Here is a 24,216-nt window from a genome sequence, read left to right as displayed (position 1 = left end):
GTGTCAGGTGAGGACGAGATCAATATCCAACAGGAACTGAGTTCCAATTTTGGATAGCAATTGTCTACAATATCAGCGTGCATTTATTCATATTAAATGGAAAGTCAACGGCATTTGTCAACGTTGGAATACCAGTGTGGTTCTTGAAATACCGGATGTTCGCATACTTATTGTAAGTAGTATGATGTAATACAGACAAATCGGCCATAAATACACACGCAATTTGTAGACAAAAAATACTAGTGGTGGTGGACAGTAGATTGACGTTGTGTGTAGATAATGATGGCAGTGGCGCGTTCTGTAGCAGGCACAGAAGGGGAGTTATAGACTATTTGAACTATTTGAAGTTAACATAACTATTTGAAGTTAATTAAATAGTTATGTTACCAATGCCTTTGCAAATGTTTTTATTTTATTTTTTTATTATGTGAAAGAATTTCTTTATTGATAAATTGATATGGATAGAGTGAAAACATAAACCGCTAAAATAGTCTCTTGAAGGGGAAAATTAATGACGGACACATTATTATTTTACCCCCTTTTCGTTAAATTAAGCTTCACTGATGAATAGTATTATTAAAGTTTTTCAAGCAATGCAGTAAATCGAAGAGGATATTTTTATAAAAACAAAAACAACAAAAAAAAACAAAAAAAAAACAGTGCTAAAATGTGAATTCCACAAAATGCTTTCAGCGCTGGATTTCAATTCTCGGAAATGTTCCATAGACGTTTCTAACAGCAACAAGAAGGATGCTCGATACAAAATTGATCGGGACAGCACTTCTGCGGTAACATGTCACCTAAAATGCGCATTTCCTTCGTTCTCACCTGGATTTCTTCGCAAGTTGTTTGAAGATGTAAGTGACGAGGAGGAATCAAGGCTTCGCCAAGATTTCTGTAGCATGAAAAGCGTTGTCAAAGAAAATAGAACCGCTTGGATGAAAAGTACTTCGGGATGGTGATGAAAGCGATATTAAGCACCTATGAAATAAAGACAATGAATAAGAATTTAACAATTTGTAGGAATATGAATCAAAGTGCATTAATATCTAATTATTCTTCGTGGTTACACACATTTTTCAAAACATCTGGTTGACAAAAAAGCATTTAACATTGTATTTGCATTCAGTGAATCCGAACATAAGTGTCAAAAGTGCTTATAAATAACCGCCTTTATGGAATTAGCAGCAACTTCATCCCCTCGCTTTTGAATGCAAATTTCTTAAAAGCATATATTTGCTGTTCATTTGGAAAAACCAGAGTTCAAGCCCGTCTCATAGAGAAGCAATAAGATTTCAACCTCCTGGAAACTCGAGTTTTTGACCCTATAAAACAGGCAACCCTACAGCAAAACACGTGCAATTAACATAGTATATTGGTCGTACAGTCGCAGTTGTTTGGATTGCATTTACAACTAGTCGAGCAAACTTTTAAAACCAAAATAGCTTAAACAGCAGACCAGTAAAAACTTGAATCTAGTTTACTGTCATCCATTATAGCATCAGTGGCTCTGAGACAATGAGAAAGATTGGTTCTTATCGATTTTTGGTTAGTTTTTTTTTATTCTTTTTATGCTACCAAACGGAACAGGCCATAAACGTAATGTTTTCGAGGAAATGCCGGGTTTAAGTTGCAATCACTGACCAGACATTAGTTGCCTATGAATATGTTAAACAATAAACCGAATCCGGTGGTTCTCTGCTGCTAACAACGTAGCTCTTTGAACACCGCTTCTCATCATCTGTCAGTCAACCAATTTCCTATTTATCTCACTAGATTATCATCAATGCTTTATTTGGTATATTGTAATCAGTATGCTCTTATGTAAGATGCTATCAAAGGGTTTGTGAAATCCAAACACCTTGGTCTATTTCCATCGTCATTTCATCATAAAATACAAAGAAGATTTGACAATAACTCATCTCATCGTTAACTAAACCATGCTCTTGCGTACTCAACAAGAGACTCTGTCAAGAATATCTTTATACTTTCTAATTAACATTTCCATCACTTTTTAATACTAAAGCGTCTTATTATTCCGTAATTCTCTACTTCAGGCTATGGACCACTCATTAATAACAATAACCCTCGCAAACTTCCAATTAGAAAAAATAAATAAATAAAACATCCTGGTCTTAGAGATTCATTGCCAAGGTGGGATAGTATTCATACCTGTGCGTTTCCATGGCAATGAACGACAAATAGATTCAAGCCAGCAAACAGCTGAAGAGAATATAAATCTACACATTTTCTTATTCAGCAGACTAAAAATAGAAAGAAAGTCGTGCGAAACAACGAACGCCATTGAAAAGAGTGAGGCCATCTATTTACACACGGAGATCAGTATTCGAATGCCCCCCCCCCGCATTTCGAAGAAAGATTATGGCTCCGGGCCAATAAAACATTAAAAGACAAACGTCGGCTTATCTCAGAAAAATTTCTTACTTTTTTTTCCCGTTTTTCATGTGCATCTCCTCCGCTACCCCCCCCCTACTTTCCCGACACCCCCTAAGAGCAGACTACACAATGAGTGGTCTTCAAGAGTTTCCAAACAAACTTCTAAAGATGTCAGAATTATCACTGAAGGAAAGCTTTATGCTTACGTAAGCATAAAGTGTGTTATCTTTTCCTTGGGCAGGCACTCGACGATAGAAAGAAAGAAAACCTATCGCTCTTTCTCCACTACTTACCACCGAGCCTGAATTCCTAGAAGAATCACTGCAGCAGAAAGGAATAAATCTTTCGCTGTGTTTTGTATTCGGTTTCTTTTGCTCTGTAAACTATGAACTGCCTCTGCTTCGGATGGGAAGGCATTTGGGCTCGATGTTGACATAAATTATTCGTCCATACTGACTGGCGGAATATTTCATTCCACCTGGGATGTTGCCTGCGTTGTTTGATGCATTTCGACACTCCTCTGCTAGCAATGTCTTTCAAACGTGATTTACATTCATACCTTTTGATGTTTCAATAAAGTCTGGAATGATGAAAACGTGCTACTATTTTTCACGTGCAAATAAGAACAATTCTTTCATACCTTGTTCAATATTTTTTTTTCGGAATCTCTACGTTGTTTCGCGAAGATAGCACTTCATCAGAGGAAGTAAAAATTAACAACGACTTCCTGTTTTTATTATATAAATATATGAATTTTTTTTCAAGAAGAAATAAAATTTTAAAAAAAAGTTAGCGATTTCTCAATTTAGGACAGTTTTCAATGATAAAGTTAAATGAACAAGTGCTTATAATTTAATGGTAAAAATATTAAAATCTTCAGTTATTCTGCCCAAATATGAAAATCATAACAGCGAATGTGGATTTATAACTTGTTAACGAGAGTTTATAAAAGTGAATATTTAAAACCATAATTCGACACAGCACTAAAGTTGTCATGGACACACACCGCGGAAATATATTTAGCGTGAAATTATCACGCTGAAACTTTTATTCACCATTAAATAAAATGGGGCGAAGAGTTCATTATCACAATACAAATACGCTCATCCTTGGGGAACCATTTTGAAGAAGGCTAATTAATTTAACGCCAGCTCCTCTCTCATATGCCACACTTTAACCAAATATTATTTTTATGGAGTGGATTGTGTAATATCATCAGTAATCCCCAGAATGTTTTTCATAAAAGACAAATAAGGGAGAGAGAGAGAGAGAGAGAGAAGACGAAGAAGAAACTAGGAGCAGTTATGCCGCTTATAAGTAAACAAAGCTTTCGGGAATTAAATATTTTTCAAGCACTTATAAAGTTGAGGGTGTCATGGCATTGTTATATGATTAATTTACAATTATATGATTGTAAGACAGTTTTACATTTTCTGAAAAAATACTACAAGAACATCAAAAAGATGATTCGCATCGAAAATTTTATTTATAAAAATTACAGCTGATTGTTAAATCGCCCTTCAAAGCGTTTAGGTATACGTTACCACATAAATTTATTTTGTGTGTTTATTTTTTCTTTGGTAATTGGCAGATAGTTATGGAGTACTAACATACTATAATAAACAGGAAACTATATTCTATTTTAATCTTTTACATAAGCGAAGTTGTGTGCGTGAAATGTCTTTCACAACTAGGCTACTTGCATATACTTCTTGGATTGAAGGCAACGGAGAGCATATGAGGAAGGAACAGCATTACGTCCACCTTAATAAGATGTAGGACCACCTTTCGGACCGATGACTGCAACAGTCCAACGGGACATTCTTTCCACAGATGTACGATGGCAATCAATGGGAAATGTGGACAATTCTTCTTGTAGGCATGTAATGAGGTACTAGACTGTTGTGGGACAAACGCCCATTGACCTCTCAACCCTATTGAAAACCCTACAGATGTTTAGTTGGGTTGAGATCAGGACTCTGTGGAGGCCAGTTAAGTGTGGTGACGTTCGTTTCTACAAACCAAGCAGTTGCAGCAGCCTTATGAGACGGTGCATTGTCTTGATGAAAGAGACAATGGTCAGTTCCGTAGAAATGTCACAAAGTAGAAAGCACTACATGGCCCATAATGTTCAGATACTTCTCGAAGTTCAATGTTTGTGGCACCACAAACAGCGGTCCGAGTCCAAACCAGGAAAAACAGGAATATACCATCACTCCGCTACTCATAGTTGGAGTTACGCACCCTCGTAAGAGACGTTCGCCGGACATTCCCACGTACACACTCGTCCATCTGCTAGGTAGCATGATTCGTCTAACTCCATAACACAGCTTTCCAAGTTTTCACATCCCAGTTTACCCAGTACACGCTGTTTTCACCGCTGAAGACGACGCTGGATGTTGGTTCGAGTAATGTGGGACTTGTATATTGCGATTCTACCATAGAAAACCATGCTGTGAGCCTCACTTCTGAATGTTTTTGTGCAGATTCGTGTTCCAGTCGATGCCCGGAACTCCGCATTCTTACTTGTTGGCCGGCGAATGGTGATTTTTACATATTATCCTTCGTAACACCATAAGGTCAATGTTTGGTGAGTGTGGTGATTCATCCACTGCAGGTAGCACTTCCAGTGGACTCCCTGCGCTTCCAACTCAGTATGGCGACACTAACTGTTGACTGGGATGGTCCAATTTGTCAACCAACAATTTGTCGAACTTGTAACATTACGTCCTATCAGAACACTTCTTTCAAACTTCGTCGGTTCTCTTCTAGCAGCCTTTTCACCCGACATTTGTACTGATTTGGAAGCAGCATGTTGCTCCAGTTTATACCGGCTACAAACACGTAACTCATGATACACCTTGCCCATGGGGTTTCCAGGCAGTGTATATACAGGGGGGGGGGGAACTTAATGTCATTTGCCTCAGTATCCCATAATCCATGGCTATAGTGGGATTCGAACCCACAACCAGTAGTTTACAGAGCGAATACGGTAACCAAGCTGGACAATTGGAACACATTTGTGGTAATTTTCTTTCAAAATATATGAATTTTATATTTCTAATCAAAAAATAAAGTAGGTGTACATCTGGAAAAAACAAATTCATGATAACCATCTCCGGTTTCTCCTCTAACTCAAATGACTTCTAAGAATCCTTTATATGATTATCGTAAAAGAAGTTAGCGACTATAGTGCCCTCTGGTATTGTTATTTATATTCCTATCTTGAAATTCGACTGTGATCTAATTAAGACGTGACATTTTAAGAATATCCCGAAGCACTCACTTGTTGCATAGTTATTTTTTTATTTTTTATTTTTTTTCAGAATTGGAACATAAACTACACAAACTGAATCTGCCAGCACACGTGAAGTATGGGCAAGAGGACCACGAAAGTTCTCCGATTGTTGTCACCACTGCAGGGACCAGTACGATCACAGTCAATGCTTCAGGAAGCCAGCCCACAGACACCACCGAGAGGAAAACGACAAAGAAATCACCAGAAAGCGGTAATTCTCTCGAGGTAAGCATCCCTGTAATGTAGACTACCGCTTGGAGAGGTTAGAATGAGGAATCTCATAAAACACGTAACTCGTTCTGAAAGCTTCGTGTAATATTTTAGTAGCAAATTCTTTATTTTGTTTCAAGTCATGGCTGATAAAACAATTTAAATCAGACAGTTTAATCCCCCCCCCTTAATCTCCTATTGGTGATTTTTTATAAGTTTTCTTATAGCAAGGCTTTTTCCCCTTTGATCTACAACCAACTTAATAATTTTTATTTTAAATAGAAATCATAACTGGAACTCATTTAACAGGTCATGAAACACAACAAGCAATCAAATTCAAATTAGAATGAAAGCAGACGAATCAAATAACAATTAAAATAAACATCACTTCTGTTTTATAGCAAAAAAAATGCCTTCGGACTCCCTATGGGCCAAAACATCAGCAGATAATTAGTGGAATTGTTCCTAGCACACAGCGAATCACTCCTATACTGGAGATTTGAAATGTGGCCTAATCTGGCTTGAGATCTGATGCCTGGGAAAGCACACGAATCCCAAGCATCACGCGCTTTCTCATTTATTCATTTTGCTCTCCCAGTTTATTTATATTTCGTATTTAAAAAGTATGTAAATAAAACTGGCTGGAATTATTGGGCCACATGCCAACTTAAAAAGTCTTGTTTTAAACAGGTTTGAAGAGTGTAAATACTTCTAAGATGACCAGTGTCTTGTCAGGAGATCGTGGTCACTGTACGACTCAAACTGACAAACAATAGAAACGCAGAATGAATTACAAAATTAATAAATTATAAACTTAAATTTATCTTTTTAATAACTTTGCTTACTATCGATAAAAATGAAATTTAAACTGGAAAATTGAGTTAATATAACTTTCATCTGATTAAATTAATCTTTAGTTATATCATCTACCGACGTGCAGTGTACAATTTCTAAGGAATTTATCACTTAACAGACTCATACAGACCACGTGACTCATAAGAAGGAAGATGGCCATTGCTACGAGCTTGGAAAACTGGAACCACTGTTAGACAGTTTGACCACATTCGTCATGGAGACGTGTCCGCAGGGACTAACAGTGCATTGCAGAATCACACGAGACAAAAAAGGCGTAGACAGAGGCCTCTATCCTACCTACTTCCTCCATCTTGAAAGAGGAGACAAGAAGAAGGTAAGAAGAAGTTTCCTTACACTTTCTGTGTTAGAACCAGTGTTTAAATATTTTAAAGCAAGAAAAATCTATGGAATGGTTGAACAAGAACTGCACACCCTGTTTGTAGTGTCTGTTTGTAAGAATTATTTATTGGGAGTATTTTACTGCAGCAAAGTAATGTATTTTGTTCTTTTTCTTTACATTCCAAACAACAGAAAGCCGATGAGTCATTACTATTTTCTGTAATTATAACTCACTATTGAAACTTTGCAAAATATTTGAACTGCAACCACAGCTTATGAATCGAAGGTAATTTTTTTTTTTTTATTGCAGATATTTTTACTTGCTGCCCGAAAACGAAAACGCAGCGCTACTTCCAATTACCTGATATCCGTGGACCCGACCGACCTCTCAAGGAACGGAGATTCTTTTGTAGGGAAATTGAGGTAAGTTTGAATCTTTGATTCTCTTCGCAAGCGTTTATTCCATCCTCTAAGTTGCTTGACTCATCAATTTATTTCCTAGCTAAAGGATTCGTGTACGAACTTTATTCGTTAAATTACATTTTTAAGACTAAATCTAAATTTTCTCGAGTGCATGATGGTGCTGATTACTTCTATTACATACCGTGCCATGTCGCTGCTGTTTTATTTAATACCAAATCTTTCTCTCTCTCTCTTTGCAGGTCAAATTTATTGGGTACAACCTTCACTTTGTATGATTCTGGCGGGAATCCGAAGAAAGTGAACATTCTTTCTGAAACGTCATTCACGAGGTGCGAGATATCGGCTGTTGTTTATGTAAGTCTTAGTAATCATTCTCAATCACAACTCCTGTGCATCTGGTGATTGAATAATAGTTATACACGAAATCAGCGTAACGTGCAATGCATTATTTAAAAGTTTTAAACTGTTTGTTTGTGTAAGATAATGGTATTAATCTGATGGTCCCTTCGAAGTAGTTTCCTAACAACTTGATTCAGTAAATCTAGTATTCGGGCTATCCTTGCAAACATTTCTGTATTTTTAAACGAAGCTAAAGTAACCTACGATGCTTCGTAAGTTGATATCTGACCCTATTTTCGTGATTTGAACTCGAGCAACTTAACACCTAGAAATAAACCTTAAAATGGGAAATTGAAAGACTAAGTGCCGTTTCAAGCATACTTTCACGGCCCTATAAATCATTTTAACTTATTAATAAGAATACAAAGCTTTTAACTTGTAGTATTCTTTGTAGACATACAGTCACGTGATGGTTAATTCTTATTTTCCTAAGGAATACGAGCGCGTTCCCTTTTCCACGCTAAACTCACCAAACTCGATCTGCTGGTTCCTCAAACAAGTCTCAGAGAGATATTATCAGAAAAGAAGTCATTACGTAAAAAATTGCAAGAAACGATTCGCTGTGTATTTTAAATGTTCAAATAAAAACATTAATTCTCCTAAGAGAATGGCCTGGAACAGTAATAAAGAATGCCGCGCAGTGGGATGAGTAAAACTACAGTATAACAGTGCACTATTATGGTTCAGTATAGAACAACAAAATTGGCAGAAGCAACTAGGCTTCGCAGAAAACGAAATAAATCTAAAGCAATCACTACCGTCAGCTTTCATAGACAATCAAGAAAACAGACACACAAACAGAGGTGAAATGGAAAAAATAGTAAAATCGTTTTATGAGAACCTTTACTCATCTAAACAAGTAATCACAGCTCCGTACCAGACGAAAAATTTGGAAATACCATCTGTCCTACCTGAAGAAGTGAAAATAGCTATCCACCATATGAAAAATGATCGATCACCGGGAATTGATGGTATAAAATCTGATGAATTGAAAATGGGTGGACTCTTTAAATCTCTAGCAGAAAGGTTAACCAGATATATACAATTAAGGAAAGTTCTTACTGAATGGAAAACATCAAAGACCATAATTCTGCATAAAAAAGGTAATAAAGAAGACATCAGTAACTACCGACCCATCTGTCTATTAGCACACACATAAAATATTCGCTAGAGTCATCCTAAACCGAATACAAACCTCCATCAACGAAAATAGCTGCAAAGAACAGGCTGGTTTCAAAAAAGGCTTTTCAACAATAGATCACATTCACACTATTACTCAGTTAACAGAAGATGCAGAGAATACCAGATCTCTTTGTCTTCTTTTTATAGATTTTTAAAAGGCATCTGACACTGTTGAGCATAACGCAATATTCCAAGCTTTAATAGAACAAGGCGTAGAAAAATCATACATCCAACTCATAAAAGATATCTACAAAGAAAGCACAACAAATATCACCCTTTTCAATCACCCGATTAAAATTAACTTAAGTAGAGGAGTACGTCAGGGTGATGTCTTATCACCTAATCTCGTTACATCTACTCTGGACAGCATCATTCGAAAAATTGACATGAAAGATGGAATAAACATTGATGGTGAAATATTAAATATCCTATTATTCGCCGATGATGTGGTATTAATATCTCACTCACCCACACTCTTAGAATTAATGCTGAATCACATAAGCCAAAACTGCCAAAAAAGTGGATTGGAAATACACCCGGAAAAAACAAGATGGATGAAAAACTAATATGTAAAGATCATACAATCACTCTAGAATCTCACACCATCGAAAACGTTGAAGTATACATCTACCTCGGCCAGTCCATAAAAATAAATAATGATATATCAAATGAAATACCAAGGGGGAAAAGAGCTGCTTGGATTGCCTTCAACAAAATAAAATCAAAAATTTCCAACCAAAACACAGACATAGAAATAAAAGCCCATCTTTTCAATAGTCACATCTTACCAGAATTAATTTATGGCAGTGAAACATGGAACACAACTTTAAAAGAAGAATAGAGCTTAATAACAACTCAACGTGCAATAGAAAGAATGTGCAATATAAACAAAATAGACCACGTAAGCACACAGAAATCAGGAAGAATTCTGGACTCACGGACATAATAAAAGCAATCTACAATAGCAAAAGAAGATGGACAGGACATCTCCCCAGAATGAGAGACAACAGATGGACAGTCAGAGTTACAAACTGGTATCCGAGAGATACCAAAAATAAACCTGGAAGACCCAATGATTAAGAAAGTCGGAAGAAAATGGAGAAGAAACGCCCAAGACAGGAATAGCTGGACTCTTTACGACCTGCAGTCATGGTGAAATCCTGACTGAAATCACAGGTCCATCAAGGTAATATCACTAACTGTATAGGAATAGCGAATTAGTGAAATTAGCTACCCTAATCAGCCATATGCGTCAAAGTGAAAACAATAGGGAGAGGGAAAAAGAAGACAACTTCGTGGACGTTTGTACGTATCCTGAATTCGACTCTCAGAACCTGTTCCATGGCAGCTGCGAGCAAAGGTGGATTCAAGTATGGCTGAGATAAACTAACTTCAGTCCATTTTATCTTATTATTATTACGGGCAACTCCAAGGAGTCCTTAGCCTCATCGAGGGAGGCGCCCTAAACATCATATCAAGAACTATCCAACATTTGCGCAGCATCTATCATGCTTTGCTTTGAACTCATTCACAGTCATGGCACCCATAACAGATTCTGTCAACCTATTCTACTCATTCACTAGATAAACTTTTCATAAATAGATCACCCTCCAAACTTTTATCTTCATGTCCTCCTCTTTCCGAGCAGTTACTTCATACTCAATACGATTTATAGTTGGAAGATACATTTTATTGTATAGCGTGAAATATTTGCATACCCATTTTTTGTTAGTAGCAGTTTTTATATTTTCTTCTTTGCTGGGAGATAGGAATTGTAGCAAGTGATACTGTATGCAAACCGCGGTTAGGCTGTGCGCTTCTCCACCTGGGAAAGGAGTGTCCTGGATTCGATTCCCGTCTCTGGGTGTGGACAGCAAGGTTTTTCGTCCCTCAAGCAAGCAAACCGGCCCCGTGAACACACGCAACTACAACCATAGAATATATACCGGGAGACAGGGCTAGTCACCTTATCCTCGGAACGGGTGTGACTTAGAAGGGCTTAAGATAGCTCTGTTGCGGGCCAGTTGGCCTAATACGTAGAAGAGAGAAGAAGATACTGTTTGCGGTATTTCGTTTGAGCTTAATACTAAAGTATTAAACATCAATAAATCACTTTATCTACAACTATCTGTCTCCAACTTGACATTCAATTCAAAACATCAAGTAAAATGTGTGTGTATGTGCGCGCGCACACACAATGTGGAGAGAAAGAGAATTAAAAAAAATTTTTTTCACCTTCAATTCGCATTTAATACACTTTAAATAAACCTTCGCGTTTCATTAAAATCATATCTCAGTTTTGTTGAAATAGATTAAGTCAAGTTTTGCCAGCAGAGATGCTAAATCGATATATTCTCAGAAAGCAATTCCTACCCCCGTTGTCCCCCCTTCACTTTTGCATAGATTACTGAATTCCGATAAAACGATTATTTAAGATGAGGCCAACTCTAGTTCAAACTTAGGTTAAGAAAAAAAAAGCTCGTTTTTATGTAAAAAGTCCATTGTTTTTACTTTTTTGTCTATCCAATTATTGATCTTATTTTGTCCATTATAAACAAATGGACAAAATGGCAGACAAAATGTATCACAGTTTGGTGTTTGTTGTCATGAGTGACTTTTACGTGAAGAACTTTTCGCTTGATTAATAAGTATAAACCCACAAGTGCTTCCTCTTTCATGAAGGACATTCGAGTCCAAACCTTTTACACTTATACGATGTATAGTTGACCACTAAACTTAACACTCCCAGAAACTTTCAAGATTTTTTTTTCCTGTTTAAGATTGCGACCAACCATAAAGCTACGATTATTTGTATGACGTGATATTTCATTTCCTCTCACTTAGAACCAAGAAAACTCTTTCTCACCTTTTATAAATTAAGCCATAATGAGATATATTTTCTTTTCCGTAGGAAACAAACGTCTTAGGTTTTAAGGGGCCAAGGAAAATGACCGTAATAGTCCCAGCCATGGCAGAAGATCACAAACGTGTGGACATCAAGCCAACTTCTGTAAGTATCTCCGTGTGCTATGAACAGGGATGTCACCTTGCATTAAGTTAGATTTTACACAAATTTCCAGAGATTCCTGAAAATGACAGCCAGTTGAAGAAGTTGGAAATAAACTTCTAGCTAACAAATCCAGAGTATTCCACTCAACCCCACTGGCATTTCAAGAAAAGCCGTGTTAAGCTCCATTCTTTGCATATCCTTTTACATGACGCTCCTCCAGTGAATAATCACCTGACTGGATCGCTTCTTTTTTACTCTCGCAAAACATGTCCTGTGTTTTTCTTCCCCGGTTTAATTAGTTTTGGTTTAATTAATTGCTAATGAAGAACTAATTAAAACTTAATGGGTTGAATAAGGAAGGTTGACTTAACAAGACTGATGGAAAAGAGAATTTTTCACCTTCCTCCTTTCTACCGTCATCCCGGTTTGTTTCCCTCAACACATTGGGGACTGCATTCCAGTCCAACATTGGAATTTCGGTGCAAAATTCTTTCAAAATAAATGTACACATACTGAGGACCTCAGTTCTGACACCACTTTCTAAAAGTTAGTAGCAAAAGCGTTGTATAGACACTTGATATTCCCCCATGAGGGCTTCCCAGTAAACAAACTTAGAGCTCTATACTGAATGGGGAAAAAAAAAGTCGGGGTGGGAGCTTTTGATGTCATTATTTTCTTATAGAATGAGATGTTTTTTGTCTATCCAATTATTTATTTCATTCGCGTTCTTGACTTAACAATATCAGGGTTAATTTATCTTTTTCCTGGGCATTAAAAGAATCAGGACTTGCGTATCACTACAAGTATGCAGGGGGGGGGGGGACTCTTTTGTTCGTTCTTGAGGTTGGTTTCTATAATTAGTGCCTGGTTGTACACTAATTATTCTGAAGTTTATTTTTTTTTTCTTTCCCATTTTTATTTATTAGAATCACGCAGACTTTAATGTCACGTAAAAACAATGCAATGATTCAAAACATCGTTAGTGGATTCGCCCAATTAAGATCAGGGGGAAATATGGAAAAAACAACATGACGTTCGCAGTTTTTCGTAGCCCTTTGACCTTTTAAGATATCACGTAATGATGAACAATAAAGAAATCGACGTAAGAGCAAAGTTACTTAGATTCTCCCGTAGGTTAAACAATATTCAAATTAATTAAGGAATTATAAATTATTTTATCTGGTCGTGTATGCGGACATTTTCATGTTTATTTGCTTTTAATAATAAAAAAATGAATTTAACTTGTACATATTTGGTCTGATGTATTATAATAAATAACTTTTATTGTTAAAAGACCAGAAGATAAATGATAAAATATACAAAAAGCCAACAAGTTTCACTAGCCACTGTCTAGCATTTTCAAGGCTGAACTGGTGTGAAAACAAATGCATTGAGTTACATTTCAAAAAAAAACATACACTTTAGTAACTGTTAGGCCGTTACATTTGATCACTCGTGTTTGATGGCGTGCATGTGTTCGAAAGCTTCAGTCAGATACCGGTACATGACCACGTGTTTTATAGTTGTTTGCATATTGTAATTCTGTTGAACTGAGAGAGATGATGAGATTTTTCCATATGTCTTTAAGAACAATGCCCTGATTTCTATTTAAATTATTGCCTGTGCGTAATACCACAGCTGCTTCTTTTAAAGTTCTGTATCTGTAGTCATTCTCGATGTAAGGCATAGAACTGTTTTTCCAATCTATAACGTGATTTGATGTTGAGAAATGATGTGCTAAACCAGATGCGATGATTCTATTATGATTGACATCCCCCACATGTTCCTTCTGTCTTATTTCAAAACTTCTCGAAGTCTGACCATTGTAAGAAAGGGTTTTTTTTTGAAATGTAACTCAATGCATTTGTTTTCACACCAGTTCAGCCTTGAAAATGCTAGACAGTGGCTAGTGAAACTTGTTGGCTCTTTGTATATATATTTTATCATTTATCTTCTGGTCTTTTAATAATAAAAGTTATTGATTGTAATACATCAGACCAAATATGTACAAGTTAAGTTCACAAATGAAACATAAAGTTCGGTGCTTTGAGAAGAACAAATGCAAAAAACCTAAGTTACTAAACCACCTTATTTTTCTGAAGAGATGTAGAGATTTCGCTATCATCCCGAAGTTCTTAGTAGTAAAAGGACATATCCAATCTGCAACAGCAAAAAGAATATACCAAAAGACTTCGTTAGCGCTAATAAGAGAAAGGATACAACATACCAGGTATGAGCTTAACATTATTGACGCGAAGTGTAGAGATCAATTTGATGACATATCGAACAGTTTAGACTACACGACGTGGAATGATATAGACCACGTATTACATCGTAGCTACAAAAAAACTTTCACAACGAGTAAAATTAGACAAATTAAAAAATTCGAATTTCTATATAAGAAAAAATTCCAGTCGCATCACAGTCTGCCTAACAACAAAATGATTTTTAACTTTTCAGATCACAAGCTTTCTAATCACGAATCAGAAATCCTAAAAAAGGGTTTCAACTTTGCCATCTCCCCTAATTTTATCCCTAAAATGGATTTCATATGGTGGATAGAAAAAAGTCTTTTTCCTCTTCCGGAGGCTACAGCAAATGCGATCAGGTTCAAGAGTACGATTATTCTTGCTTCAGCAAAACCACCAATACCTAATATCATTCCTTATGATAAGAAAGCTCTCCGCAGCTTACGTAACAACAAAGACATTATAATAACAAAAGCCGTTAAAGGAAATTCAACGGTCATTCTCAACTCGAAAGATTACTTCGACAAGATTAATTTATTACTAGCAGACTTTTCCACTTACCAAGTCTTAGATAAAAATCCCATCATGAGTAATCATCTGGAGACTAACGCTCTTATCCGCAATATGACCGGCTGGTCGGATGAACTTAAAAAACAACTTAAATCATTACATCCTATCACTCCACGCCTTTATGGAGCTCCCAAGATTCATAAAGAAAACGTTCCTCTTCGTCCAATAGTTGATGGAAGATCAACTATTAGACACACAGAGACAACTATTAGACACACAATTAGACACACAGAGACCTACATTAAAAACTCTCAACATTTTGTTGATCTTTTCAAGATCTTTTCCCTCAAGACATCACACAACTGTTTCATCATTGCCTGAATTCAAATTTCTTGAAATTCAACCACACTGTATACAAACAATTGGAAGGACTAGCCATGGGTAGCCCTCTGTCACCACCATGCGCAGACCTTTTTATGGAAAAACTTGAAAATGATATTCTTTCCACCATTGTACCAAAACCATCAATTTGGTGGAGATATGTCGATGACGTGTTCATCATCTGGAAAGACACCATGGAAAACCTTCTCGTATTTCTGAACAAAATCAACTCACTACACAATAAGATCAAATTCACTATAGAACTAGAGAAGAACAAAGAACTTCCTTTTCTTGACATCCTAGTGAAGAAAGAAGATAACAATTTCCAACTGTCCATTTACAGGAAACCCACAGATACTGGTAGATATCTACATTATTCGTCCAACCATCATAGATCACAAAAACACAGCATCATTCACATGCTCCGTAATAGAGCCTTAAGGTCTATTTCGAAAGAAACAGATGTGCAGAGAGAACTGTCACTAATAGCTAACACTCTATCTCTTAATGGATACCCTTCTAACATTTTAAACATGGCTATTTAAAGACAACCACCAACAACGTGTTACGGTGCCCCAATATGTGTCCACAGCTGTCATTCCATATATTAATTCAGTGTCCACAAAATTGGCAAGAATGTTAAAAGCTCATAACATCAGAGTGGTTTTTAAACCAACTACCATGATCAGACAAATCTTAGGATCACCTAAAGATGAGGTACCTTTCTTCAAATGTCCTGGAGTATATGAAATTCCATGCACGTGTGGCCTTTCTTACATTGGTCAGACTTCGAGAAGTTTTGAAATAAGACGGAAGGAACATGTGGGAGATGTCAATCATAATAGAATCATCACATCTGGTTTAGCTCATCATTTCTCAACATCAAATCACGTTACAGATTGGAAAAACAGTTCTATGCCTTACATCGAGAATGACTACAGATACAGAACTTTAAAAGAAGCAGCTGTGGTATTACGCACAGGCAATAATTTAAATAGAAATCAGGGCATTGTTCTTAAAGACATATGGAAAAATCTCATCATCTCTCTCAGTTCAACAGAATTACAATATGCAAACAACTATAAAACACGTGGTCATGTACCGGATTCTGACTAAAGCTTTCGAACACATGCACGCCTTCCAACAGAATAATCAAATGTAACGGCCTAACAGTTACTAAAGTGTATGTTTTTTGAAATGTAACTCAATGCATTTGTTTTCACACCAGTTCAGCCTTGAAAATGCTAGACAGTGGCTAGTGAAACTTGTTGGCTTTTTGTATATATATTTTATCATTTATCTTCTGGTCTTTTAATAATAAAAGTTATTTATTATAAAAAAATGAACTTTTCAAATCACTTCATGTTTCAGAATAGTCTAAAACTTCATCTCTCCCTAAATATCATCCATAAGTTAGCCTTTTTAGTTCTATAGTTGCAAGGAACAAACAAAGTATAGCGCGCGCTCACTACGATTAAGATTGCAATGTACACGCATACACACTTACATAATTTGGCAATACTGACAGGAAGTTGTACAGCCACCCATGCCAATGTCCTGAGTAATCAGAACCAGCAGTACTGGTGGGGTGACACACCTGCCTTACTACCTGCGACACTGACTTGATCAGTATAAATGTGTTACAACACTTCGGGATTTAGTGTCATTTCTGAATTAGAATTTTCTATTCTTACATTTTTCATTCTTCTGATATATCTGAGGAAAGCTATGGGACTCTGATGGAGGAGGGGGGGGGTATTATATTGCTCATTTCCTGTGCTTTGCGGTGGCACACGCAACTATCCTGAGTGTTCTTTAATTCTTTTAGCGGAACTAAGAGGATAAAATTAAGACTAATTCTGTCGTCCCCTCCCTTCTAGAATTTCCTGTTCAAAGCAAGGCAAGTTTTACGCATTGTAAAGGCGAATTATAGAGTATTTTTATCTTGCATTTCTTGGATAACTTAAAGTATTATTATTATTACTAGAAGTGGGCATGCGCGGACTTGATCTAAATGAAAAAGGGACGTGCGGATTCTCCTCCTTCACCTTTTGTGTGAATGAGGAGAATTGTACATTGAAAAATAAAATGTCTATTGTATTGTAATAGGATCTCGGTAAGCGCGTGGTCTTTTCAATACAAAAGAGAGTTTAAAAAATTAAAAACTGAGGAAAAGAACTGAATTTAGTGCAAAGTAGTAGCTGACATTAGGAAAAAATATGAGAGGTCAAGAAAGATGGGTTTTTTTAAAGGATTTTTAAAAGATTTTTGTCTGTAAAAATGATCTTCAAAAGTTGAAGAATTTTCGAAACGCTAACCGGTAGAATCCCCAATCGAACACCAATAACAAACCAATTTCATAATCAAGAGTAGGACAACTCCAGTAAAGAAACTGTACTCATGAAGAGGCTTTAAATATTACCATCTTCAATCTCTAGAGAATCGTGGCCTTGGCCCACCCACACTTCTTAATGCAGCCATTTATACTTCGATTTTAAAATTCTCTGTCAATCATTCTCAACATTGTTCTATGCACTTGCAGTTTGAACTCTTAATAAACTTTTTTTTTTTTTTATATTTAAGATTGGTTTACACTAACTTTCTTGAACTAATTTTCTCTTTTCTTGTCGATTGTAGGACCAGGACACTCTTTTGGAGAGGTGGAGGAATAAGAACATGAAGAACATCCTCGAGTTCCATAACAAGACTCCTGTTTGGAATGAAGGTTTGTAAAAAAACTGTTCCCCTTTTCGACGTGCATGTTGAAGTCAACGGCGTGTTACGGCCAGGTAGCTTAGTCGCTTAGAAACCTAACTAAAGTTCCAATTGGGTGATCAATTCTATCTGTATAGCGTGTTATAGGAGGTCTCGTGTGTGCTGGTGTGTTGGCCTGTTTACCTTGATCAAAATTTCCGGACGAAAATACCTCCCCACTTAACTCAAATTCAACCGAAAAGCCCTGATAAAGGCTATATCAGAATAGATTCGAACTTAGGTTTTTCAAACTATAGTTCATCGTCGAAATTGACTGTTTCGAAGTCTCCTTTGTGTATTTTCAATTTTAATCTTTCTCCTTCTCAAAACGCAAACTAATGAAGTGATTCGTTAGTTTTGACAAGGCTTCTTGTTCTGCTAAGTAATTCTGTTTAAACTATCGGTATTCTGATAGGCCAACAGAAGCTGTCGCAACTTAAAATTTTACTTAGGGTTTACTGTTCTTTCTGAATGCTTGATTTCGTAATAAAAATTTAGAAATCAACAACCTTGTAAAATGTATTCTCTCTTATGTACACTCTGAAAGATAGACGTTTCATCTGTTTATATCGTTCACGTTGTAGACCAGGGGTGTCCAACCTTTTAGCTTCCCTGGGCCACATTGGAAGAAGACGAGTTGTTTTGGGCCACACATAAAATACACTAACGATAGCTGATGAGCAAAAAAACGTAGAATGTATAGTTAACATTTTTAAGTAATTTAAACTTCATTAATTCATGAATTCTTTATTATAAAAGTAAAAGACAAGACAGCAACATGAAATTAGTGAGATGTTTGAAAAACATCTCACTAATTTCATGTTGTGTTCGAGACACCAATGCTTCCATCGAACCAAATATCTTTGGTTCGATGGAAGTAGTTACAATTCTCAGTGAGTTCTCAACGTGCTCATCAGATATTTTGGTTCTAGTTTTATTCTTCGTGTGCTTCATCCTTGAAAATAGCTGCTCACAAATGTAGGTGCTTCCAAATAGCGATGACATGAATAAGGCATGATTGTGAAGCGGGGGATATTTTTCTCTGGGAAGATATATCTTGTAGAAGTCCAGTAAAGAGACATGATCAAATTTTTCTTTAAGTTCAATGTCAGATTACAACTCTATGCATTCGATTTGAAAATTGGCAGGTAATATGTTTATGTCGACTGAAAATGGAGTCGCAAATATACCAAAAGATTGATGATTTTTCTGGAAATCTTGACACCTGTTCTCAAATTCCTGTATCAAATCGAAAAGCAAGGCTGCATATTTTTCGTTGTTCACGGGACCGTGTTTAGCCAACGTGTCGAAATGCATAAAATTGTTTGTCTTAATTTGAGATTGCCATAGTTTCAGTTTCATTTCGAACGCTGTTTGAAGCATTGTATTGATGAGTTGGTTTTCACCTCGAAGACGCATGTTTAACTCATTTAAATGAGCGGTAAAGTCTACTAAAAATGCCAAATCTGTGAGCCAGTTTTCATCGTTAAGTTCTGGCACAAATTTTGTTTTTGATTCCATAAACGACACGATTTCATTTCGCAAATCATAAAATCTTTTCAACATTTTACCTCGACTTAACTATCTTACTTCCGAAAAGTAAAAGATGTCCCCATAGTCAGCATCCATAAATTTAAGGAATTCCTGGAATTGGCGATCATTCAATCCGTTGGCCCTTATGAAATTTACCGACTTGATGACAATCTGCATGACGTTATCCATCTTTAAAGCTTTTGCGCATAAATTTTCTTGGTGTACTATGCAGTGATATTTCATCATACGTAAATTTTGGGAGGCAATTACTTCGTCTTCTGTTAATTTTACAAGTCCATCTCTTTTACCTATCATCGCCGGGGCACCATCAGTAGCTATACCAGATATGTTCACAATGGACAAAGAAACTCGCTTTGATATTTTTCACTGCTTCGTATAAATCTCTTGATTTAGTTGTGTATTTTAATGGCACTAAAGAAGCCATTTCTTCAGTGATATTATATTCGTCATCAATACCTCTAATAAAAATTGCCAATTGAGCTGCATTAGTAGCATCAGTACTTTCGTCTATCGCCAAAGCATAAAATTTAAAATGAGCAGCTCTACTCTCCAAACCTTTTCCGACAGATTTTCCTATTTCATCAATTCGCCTGGCTATAGTCTGGTTGAGACAAACTGATTTTAGAAAAATCCCCTTTTTTTTTTTATCAGGGCAAATTATATCTGCCACGCTTTCCATACATTGTTTAATAAACTCACCATCGGCATACGGTTTTGATTTTTTTTGCTATCAGGTTCGCAACCACATAACTAGCTTTTACAATAGAATCCGCTTCAGTTGTTATTTTTTTAAAAAAAACTTTGTTGAGATGATAGACCTTTTTTCAGTTCCGCTATTTTGTCTTTACGACACATTTCTTGATACGCACTAAATTTCTCAGTATGTTTTTGCGTGTAATGCCTTTTCAAATTGTAGTCTTTGAAAATTGGCACAAATTCCCTACAAATTAAGCAGACTGCCTTAGTATTTGCCTCGATAAAAAAGTAGTCATCTGTCCACTTTTCGTTAAACAATTTTCCTTCTTCTATAATTTTTCTTTTTCTTTTTTGGTTCGGTTTTCTTTGGAGACGCTGTGGAAGCCATGCTGGAATTTAAAAAAAAAAAAAAAGATTGGAAATTAGAAAGCTAGGTTTAATAATCACCAAATCGGCAAATTTTTACTACTAAGAAAAATTACTCGCCAAATCGCCACAAACACACGTAACGTCTGCACCTTTCTTCGGTGTCAACTCGACTGTTTACAAGTGCACATTGAAAGCCGTACCAGCGGCGCACATAGAGAGACATCTATTGCGTGGTAAAAGTAGGAAGCAAGAGCGCTAGCGCACCATTTATTATGTCGAGAAGTAACTACTCGCATGGGCGGCAATTTTGAAGAAATACAATTATTTGAGAATGATTTTATGAATCTCTCATAGCTAAAGAACGTGTTAAAATAAAAAATGCATCGCTTATAAATTAATAGCATGTTAAAATTGTATTTGTAGTATTATTAATGGTATTTTTAGTCGCAATCTCATAAAGTTTGTAAGTTTACCATTTTTTGTTGGGCAGCATTCATAGCCGTTCTGGGCCGCATGCGGCCCGCGGGTTGGACAAGCCGGTTGTTGAACAGAAAAGTTTTTTTCTAAAGTAGTCTTTGAGATAACTATATTATTTCAATATCATATTTCCTTGCGATTATTTACAGTACTAAAATATGTAATTAAAACTGATCACATCTTCCCGGCATTATGGGTGTTCGAATAGTTAAATTTGAATTATTATTAACTTGCTTTATAGTTTCCTTAAAGATCTTTTTTCTTAAAAAATCACTGTTTACATATGCCGTAATTACTGGTATTTATAATAAAAAGTCACGTGTTTTGTCAAAAAGCGATTTATTGTCTACCCGTGAGTTAGCATTTTCTAGAAAGTGCTTACATCACACCTTCTTATTAGTTTTAACACAATTTCTTTTGTCTGTTGGTGGAGGAAAGGGGCAAGATATCCCCCCCCCTCCAAAGGAATGGATACATTAGGCTAAAAAACTACTTAAAAGAACTGTTAAAATACTAGTGGGAGTATAGCCTACTCAGTGGAGTGAACAATTAGGGTTATAATCCTTCCAATTCGTTGGGTGTAAAAGTATATTATTTACCCCCACACACACACAGCAGAGATGTTATGCGATAAAACTGGAATACTGAAAAATGTGGAAATCCTATTCTCCCAAAAATAAGATTTCCACATCATGACTGATAAACTCTTCTTGGGACATCTTCCTTGTATAAGTAATTAACCTCTATTCTTAGCTGGCCTAAGGCTATCTACGGTTTTAGATAGGCATCCTAGGAATAGAGTACTGCAGACAACTGCCGCCATCTCGTGGTGCTTAACCTTAACAATATATATATATATGATTGCAGAAATATTGCGAGCTCTGTATATATATATATATAAAGTATTTAAATTTTTATTACAGAAAGTCAATCTTACGTATTAAACTTCAATGGCAGGGTTACCCAAGCGTCAGTAAAGAATTTTCAAATAGTACATGACAATGATGGTAAGTTTCGACTTTATTTTAATCACATTCAAGAGAATTATGTATTCATATTAATAACTATACTTGCTTTCCACTTATATAAGTACTCAGTGTTCAAGACTATTTTATTTATTAGCGTTATATGATGTTTTTGTGTAATTCTACCTTCTTGTTTCCTTGCAGTGGACTACATCATCATGCAGTTTGGTCGAGTGTCAACAGACGTATTCACAATGGATTACAGCTATCCAATGTGTGCCTTGCAGGCATTTGCTATTGCACTGTCTAGCTTCGATAGTAAGTTAGCATGTGAATAGGACGAATATAAATATTTAATTTTTCCCTAAACCGCTGTGATACATCTAATGCCACCAGCTGCATCAGCTGACGTCACAAGCCATGTGATCTCCATCACGTCACCTGGAAAATCCATTGTTACATAGCACTTTCTACCTGACACCTGATCACTAGTCATTTCAGATCTCATTGTTGTCATACACCGCGCGTGTGTGTGTATCGTATGCTTGTCCATGCTCTCGTTCATACGTGATATTTAAGTACAGGATTTCATTAATACAACCGTTTGTAAAATTTTCTTTTCTTCTTGGGGAAATTTTCATGATAAAATCATGCATTTATTATGTTTAAAAAAGTAGTGAATTGATAGTGCTATCAATGCGAAAAGACCGTAGAGTAGATATATTTTAAATGCGGTTAAAAAAAACACGCTAATGATAAGCGTTCTGTATATTGTAAATAAAAGTAATTGGAATAAAATAAAATCAGCGAATTTATAAATCAAGAAATAAAAATGCTTCATATGCCAAGGATGTTCTTGCATATTTCTTAACACAAAACTTTGTTTGCAACCAGCTGCATCAGCTGACGTCACAAGTCATGTGATCTCCATCACGTCACCTGGAAAATCCATTGTTACAAAGCACTTTCTACCTGATGTGAATCTTCGTTAAATAAAGCAAATTTTAAGCCAAACTAGCGCCACAATGTAACCACAACGATTGGTCGATAGCTAATCTCGTTATTTTAAGGAGAAGGGGGAAATCTACTTTATGTTATATTGAAGGACGGCATCTGCTCCTCTGACCTCGCTTGATTATTTCAAAACAAACAGATCGTTATGGATTTTATTTTTGTGGGGTTAAATCAAACTGGATTATTAAAGATTTAAAGAATAAAAATTTTAAATAACAGCATATTAACATGTATCTATAAGAAATATCAACCTTGCATCACCACATAACTGTGAATGGATAATACATAAACTATCCCGGAGATTACCAGCAGCACAGAAATTAATATCACTCAACAGATAAAAAATGAGGAAAAAACTTTTGGGTGTGAGATAAATGTCGATCGGTTAAGATATGGACGACAATACGAAGATGGTCTGAAAAGTTCTGGGCCTAACAACGAAAAAACGAATTTATAATTTCAAAATGATTTTTATTTTTCAACATAATCTCCCTTAAGACTAATACATTTATTCCAGCGATGCGCCAGCGCCATTATCCCGTCCCTGTAGTGGTTCTCAGTAAGATCTGCAAAATACCCCTTGACAGCTGCAATTACCTCTTGATTCGAAGAAAAACGCTGACCAGCGAGGAAGAGTTCTAGTTTTGGGAAGAGATAGAAGTCAGATGGAGTCAAATCTGGGGAAATAGGGTGGATGTTCCAACAATTCATAGTGCAGATCCCTTAATTTTCCCATTGCCAAAACACCTTTGTGGGCAGGTGCATTGTCCTGATGAAAGATGATTTTTTTTCTTCTGCAAACGGGGTCTTTTCTCACAAAGTTTTTCGCCTAGTCTGGTTAAAAGATCGGAATAATAATCCCCGCTTATTGTTTTACCCTTTTTCAAGATAATTAATAAACAAAATGCCTTTAGAATCCCAAAACACCGATGCCATAACCTTTCTTGCTGATGGAACCGACTTTGTCTTCTTTGGCGCTGAATAACCAACTGCTGTCCCCTGTTTGGATTCTGGTGTGTAATGGTGAATCCAAGTCTCATCCATAGTAATAAATCGATGCACAAAATCAGTTTTATTCATGTTAAAACGCTCCAAGCACTGTTTAGAGGTTTTCATGCGAGTGCGTTTTTGATC

At 36.2% G+C, this 24,216-nt stretch overlaps 1 protein-coding gene across 4 annotated transcripts in view; it reads left to right on the top strand.

Annotated features, from left to right (window-relative positions):
• Positions 1 to 22,916, top strand: part of LOC150102783 (tubby-related protein 3-like) — a 514,140-nt gene extending 491,224 nt beyond the window's left edge. For all 4 annotated transcript variants that reach the window (XM_090398901.1, XM_090398899.1, XM_090398900.1 and 1 more), the window contains 8 exons: positions 5,724 to 5,920; positions 6,879 to 7,094; positions 7,410 to 7,522; positions 7,762 to 7,876; positions 12,015 to 12,113; positions 17,891 to 17,978; positions 22,027 to 22,110; positions 22,273 to 22,916. In XM_090398901.1, coding sequence (XP_090255027.1) covers positions 5,724 to 5,920; positions 6,879 to 7,094; positions 7,410 to 7,522; positions 7,762 to 7,876; positions 12,015 to 12,113; positions 17,891 to 17,978; positions 22,027 to 22,110; positions 22,273 to 22,406 — 1,046 coding nt within the window. In that variant the 3' untranslated portion in view covers positions 22,407 to 22,916. The remainder of the gene's footprint in view (positions 1 to 5,723; positions 5,921 to 6,878; positions 7,095 to 7,409; positions 7,523 to 7,761; positions 7,877 to 12,014; positions 12,114 to 17,890; positions 17,979 to 22,026; positions 22,111 to 22,272) is intronic.
• Positions 22,917 to 24,216: the final 1,300 nt, after the last annotated feature.

The sequence above is a fragment of the Typopeltis vanoorti genome, chromosome 10, assembly GCF_054136105.1.
Source record: "Typopeltis vanoorti isolate ZY-2024b chromosome 10, IOZ_Tvanoo_1.0, whole genome shotgun sequence".
In the NCBI taxonomy this organism is placed as follows: domain Eukaryota; kingdom Metazoa; phylum Arthropoda; class Arachnida; order Uropygi; family Thelyphonidae; genus Typopeltis; species Typopeltis vanoorti.
Note: the sequence above shows the minus strand (reverse complement) of the source record. Positions and strands in the feature narration are given on the sequence as shown.